General features: G+C 48.5%; 1 protein-coding gene across 1 annotated transcript in view; it reads right to left on the bottom strand.

Moving 5' to 3' along the window:
- Positions 1-4,773: 4,773 nt before the first annotated feature.
- Positions 4,774-5,793, bottom strand: part of FKBP4 (FKBP prolyl isomerase 4) — a 34,679-nt gene continuing 33,659 nt past the window's right edge. The window contains exon 10 of the mRNA XM_075900255.2: positions 4,774-5,478. Within this exon, the coding sequence (XP_075756370.1) occupies positions 5,368-5,478 (111 nt within the window). The 3' untranslated portion in view covers positions 4,774-5,367. The remainder of the gene's footprint in view (positions 5,479-5,793) is intronic.

The raw sequence follows: 5,793 nt of genomic DNA, 5'->3' as shown, positions 1-5,793 counted from the left end.
CCAGGGGGCGGGGCCCTGCTCCGCCTCTGGCCCCCTCCCCCCAGCGCTGTGCGGGCGCCTGCAGCCGGAGCTTGGCTGTCACGGGCAGCTCCCGCCTCTCGCGGGAAAAGCAGCCCAGGCTGCTGGATTGCAACCTGCGGCGTTATCAGCCGCCTGCTTAAAGTCTCAGCGGGGGGGGGGGGGTGCGCGACTCCTACGGGGTTTGGTGACAGTGGGGTTTAGGCAGCCACAATGGGGAGAGTAGGGAAGAGCCCAGCTCAACTCTCACGTTCCTCCTTGGGTTTCACCATGTGCCAGTTACAAACCCACTGGCTTTCACTCATACACTGAACAGACTGGCACTGGAGTCGCTGAGCCCCATGGTGCCATGGTTAACAATCGCTGGAGCCCTGCTTCACTTCGGTATAAAGATGAGATCCTGGCGATTCACTTCTGGCACATAGAAGTCCTGGGCTATGTTTAACTGGCCGGATCTTGCGCAAGAACCAGCCGAGAGTCGACATGGCTGGGCCTGCTCTTGCGCAAGAGAATTTACAGTCTGTCAGAAGACAGGGCTTCTCACGAAAGAGCTATGCTCTTTTCTAACAAATGTAAGCCCTCTTGCACAAGAGGCCAGTGTGGATGCATGGCAGGGGTTTCTTACACAAGAAAGCCCTATGGCTAAAATGGGCTTCAGAGCTTTCTTGCACAAGAGAGCATCCACACTGCCATGGATGCTCTTGTGCAAAAGCACATGGCAGTGTGGATGTTTTCTTGCACAAGAGTTCTTGAACAAGAACCCTTGCGCAAAATGTTCATGCACAAGAACACACCAGTGCAGACAGCCAGGAGGCTATGTACAAACGGAATTATATGCTGAAACCTCTGCTCTCTCTGAACTAGACATCTAAATTCCCAGCTCTCTAATATGTAGTGTGACTACGGACAATCACAAAGTCTCGAGGTCTTGGCTTCCTCAACTATACAATAGGATACATTCCTTTGTAAAGCAGGTTGAGGTTTACTTGCTATGGGTTCTTGTACTCCAGTCACTGCAATTCAGATGACTGAGATCCACCTGTGTGGTCATGTGGCCCCTGTGGCAAAAGCAACTTCTTTGAACAGGTGCGGTGGTACTGATAGAAAGCAATATATTAGTAGTAGTATAAACACTGGTAGAACTCTATAGTTCAGCTTTAGAACATGAAACCTGTGTAAAGTTCTCATGCTGAACTTTACATAATCAGATCTGTGACGGCACCTGTAGGTCCAAAAAAACTGTAAAATTCAGCTAGAAAGTGTTCATATATTGCAGGTGGGGGACCCAATTGTTATTTCTTGAAATTCCCCCACATAAGTTGGGAGGTTGTGCTTCATAGTTTGTCCTAAAGTGTCATGTAGTGTTTCTCATGTTCCACTCAAGGGGTAGTTTCACTGCAGCACAGGAAATGGGTCTTGTTCACATACAGCCTGATTCTCCTCCAGTTTACACTAGAATAAATCAGGAGGAATTCCATTAGTCAGTGGTGTTACAGTGTGTTACAGTGAGATCCGAATAAGGCTCACAGTAAAGTGGATCAGTTCAGGAGGAAACCTCAGAGCTGGAAACACAAGAATTATAAAGTAACCAGGGTTCCCTGTAAGGTGCACACCTGCATGGGTGCACACCAAGAATTTCATTCCTGCCCACGCCCTCAACCAAGCTGCACAAATGTGGCCCCAATTGCTCCCAGGGGCAGGGCCACATGGTGGATGACTGCCCACCCATGAGCAGCTGAGCAGCCACCATGTGGCCTGTGTGGCAGCTACCAGATCTGGAGCCTGGGCTGAGGTACTAAAGATAGCACCATGGCCAGGCCCAATCGCGGCACACAGGGCAGCTGCCCGCTGTGTGGCCCAGCCCCTCAGAGGAGCTGGGGCCGTAGTTTCTGGGGCTAGGACCGCGGTACAGAGTGTGCTGCCTCATGTGCCAGGTCTGCAGTGCTATTTTTAGTACTGTGGTTGCACCCTCAGCTGTCCTGGGGCTGAGTCATGCCACAGGCAGCTACCCTGTGTGCCGGAACTGGAGTCGGGCCATGGTGCAGTTTTTTCTGGGCTGGGGCCACAGTACTAAAAATAGCACCACAGCCCTGGCTCCAGTCCCACCACACAGGGCAGCCACCCACCATTCTGCCCAGCCCAGCAGATGCAGGTATCAGGAAGGCAGAAGGGGAGGGAAGAGGCAGGGAGAGAACTAAGCAGAAGGTGGGAGTGAGGAGAGAAAGGGGCTTGTACTGAGGGAAGAGGAAGGGGCCAGAGTGGAGAGACAAATGCCAGGGGGCCAAGAGGAGACAATGAGGGGAAAAGGCAGGAGGAGCAGGGGTGGGGGGAAATGGGAAGGTGTCAGCGGGGGTAGGAGAGGGGAGGGAACAGGGTGATGCTGGGAAATGAGAGGGGTACAAAAGGAAGGAAGAGGAGAGAGGAGAAGAGGCGTGGGCATGAGGAAGGCAGGGGATCGAACAAGTCATGTGTGAGGGTGAAGAGGGGCATGAGAATTAGGGTAAAGAGTTGTGAGGAGGTAGGCATCAGGGAGGAAGAGGGCAAGGGGGCCAGGTGTTGGGAAGGCAGGGGCAGTGATGGAAGTGGGAAGCACCAGGAGGGTGTAGGGAGTAAGGGAAATTGAAGGTGCCAGGGAGAATGTGGGGGTGAAACAGAAGGGCAGACATGGTGATGGGCATGAAAGAGAGGGACAGGCACCAGAGGGCAGAGAAGTGAGACAGGGTAGGTAGGTAGAGGAAGGTGTTAGGAGAGGGGAGGGGTAGCTACAAATCAGAGTGGGGCTAGAGGAGGAGTGGACACAGGGGGAAGAGAAGGGCTGGTGCAGAGGAGGGGGCCAGGTCCCAGGAATGCTGAAGGGAGTGAGGGCAGGAGCCAGGACAGCAGAGGGTGACAGGTAGGAGGGCAGCAGCAGGCACCAGGTGAGCAGAAGGGGCAAGGGGAAGGTGGGAAACATGGCAGCAGAGGGGAAAAGGGAGAGGTTTATAACTTAGGTACCACGGTGACATACAGGCTACGTCTACACTGGCCCCTTTTCCGAAAGGGGCATGCTAATTTTACAGGTCGTAATAGGGAAATCCGCGGGGCAATTTAAATATCCCCCGCGGCATTTAAATAAAAATGTCCGCCGCTTTTTTCCGGCTTTTAGAAAAGCCGGAAAAGAGCGTCTACACTGGCCCCGATCCTCCGGAAAAAAGCCCTTTTCCAGAGGATCTTACTCCTACTTCAAAGTAGGAGTACTTCAAAGTAGGAGTAAGAGATCCTCCGGAAAAGGGCTTTTTTCCGGAGGATCGGGGCCAGTGTAGACGCTCTTTTCCGGCTTTTCTAAAAGCCGGAAAAAAGCAGTGGACATTTTTATTTAAATACCACGGGGGATATTTAAATCCCCCGCGGATTTCCCTATTACGACCTGTAAAATTAGCATGCCCCTTTCGGAAAAGGGGCCAGTGTAGACGTAGCCACATTGAACTAGCACACATTACCTCAATATTGGTGCACAAGACAAAACTCACTTACCTCATGGATAGAAAATCTTAGAAGGAACACAGAAAGTGACTCATCAACAACACACCTCATTTGGAATTGGAAATACTCAAATAGCAGAAACAAAAACAGTGTAGTATATTAAACTACTAAAAAAAAGGGGGGGGGTTAAAACAAGATTTGACAAGTTAAAGAAGTTGTTTCTGTGTTTGTTTCCTTTAAATTAAGATGGTTAAAGCAGAGTTTTTCTTCTGCATAGTAACATTTATACGTTTGAAAGAACATTTTGCTGAGTTATGAACAAACATCCTCTATTCTCCAAGTGCTTGTAGCTCATTTAAATGAAAGCTATAATATACATATTGGTTCAGATGAGCGTGTAGGATTTTTTTCCTTTCTTCCTTAAAATTCTTCATTCGTGGCTGTTCCTTTCTCCATCCCATTATGTAAAGGAAAGCCAAAGGGCATCTCCACTTACATTCTCTGAAGGCAAAGACCCTCATCCTATATCTAAATGAAGTATGCGTGCTGCAATATTCTGCCGTAGGTGGACAGCCCACTTAAGATATCCAATCTGTGGTTCTGTAGGAACTCAGCCCCTAGGTGAACCAGCCCACCCTTTCCCCCTATAGCACAGTGACAAAAGGAAAGTGACGCCCATTGGTTTCACTCCAGGTAGCAGAACCACCAAGGCAGATAAATTTAGAACAGTGCTACATTCCATGCCTGCAGTCAGGAAGAACACTTCATAGCTGGGAGGGTGTACAACATATAACGGCGTCTCTGTGGGATTGGAGAAGTTAACAGGAGTCATTTTGCTACTTTCTTCTCAACAGCTTATACTTAAGATTTAAAAATCCTGCATATTTCTACTAGGTATAACTTTAACCACTGCTGCAGTCCCTTTAAAACTGATGCATCAGTGAATGATATTTTTGCAGGCTCTGCTACAGATGCTTCAGAAACTGAGACTATTGGCAATGCTCCCATCAACAGAGAAGCTGTGGTGCAGAAGCTGAGGGCACCAATTACTGGACTCCTAGTTTTTCTAGGTACAGTGAGAAGTTCATTTTTTCCTTTGCAATTAGTGGGTGGAGAAAGCTTATCTTTTATAATAATGAACGAGGTGAACACTGAATACAGGCATCTATTAAAACCACTACGACTTAGATGCAGCAGTATGACTGTGAAGGCTTGGTATAGTTTGGGGATGCTGAGAGAATCAAGTTCTTTCGTAGAGCTGTGCACATCCTGTTTAAAAACACAAATTTGACCTTTGGGAGTTTTTCTGCTTTATTGCTTAAGCTTTGACTTCACAGTCTTCACCTTCAGCAATGTGCAAAGAACAGGCATACAATGAGGGTTACAAACACTTACTCATGGGAGGGGTTTCTGTTTTAACAGAGGCAACAGCAAGGAGCAAGGTGGAGGCAGACAAATTGGGTGCAGTAATTTGTTCGTAAGTCTCTCAGGTGAGGACTCTCTCAAGAAAGGCAGATTGCTTTAAAAGAAAAAAAATCAAGGAAGTGTGATTAGGAAGCAGGACTGGGATTAAAATGAGCTGGGACCACCCCTCCAAAAAAGACACACACCAATGGCAGAATGAAATGAAACTGAGCAGAAGGAATCCTGACAGACCTCCCAACATTAACAGAGAGCTATAGAATGAATAAATAAAGTCCTAAAATTACACCAGATCTGGGCTGCCACCGAGTTTCCTACACAGACACACACAAAGTTGCAAATGACTGCGGTGTTGTGGCCCCAGCCTCTGCTCCCCTGAAGCCACCATCCAACCAGATAGAAAAATAAAGGTCTAATTCACTGGAAATTCTTCAGTTTACAAAACTAATGGATTCGGGTTTGTTTTTATGCTTCTGCATCAACTTGTGATTTATCTTCAACTCCATTCTGTTTCTCTTCTTTCATATCTTTGTCATTTTTGCAGCTGCCACTGGTCTGGAGGGTATCAGCTTCTGGCTACATGGGAGACATTGAAAAAATCTGAGTAATATGTTCACCTCTTCCCCACTCTAACAGCTTATTACTATGAAAGGGTATGTCTACACTACCCCGCTAGTTCGAACTAGCGGGGTAACGTAGGCATACCGCACTTGCAAATGAAGCCCGGGATTTGAATTTCCCGGGTTTCATTTGCATAAGCGGGGAGCCGCCGTTTTTAAAACCCCGCTGGTTCGAACACCGTGCAGCGCGGCTACACGGGGCACGAACTAGGTAGTTCGAACTAGTTCGTGCCCCGTGTAGCCACGCTGCACGGGGTTCGAACCAGAGGGG

Source organism: Pelodiscus sinensis, chromosome 1 (assembly GCF_052426305.1).
Source record: "Pelodiscus sinensis isolate ZL-2025 chromosome 1, ASM5242630v1, whole genome shotgun sequence".
Lineage (NCBI taxonomy): Eukaryota > Metazoa > Chordata > Testudines > Trionychidae > Pelodiscus > Pelodiscus sinensis.
The sequence above is the reverse complement of the archived record's forward strand: the minus strand, read 5'-3'. Positions and strand labels throughout refer to the sequence as shown.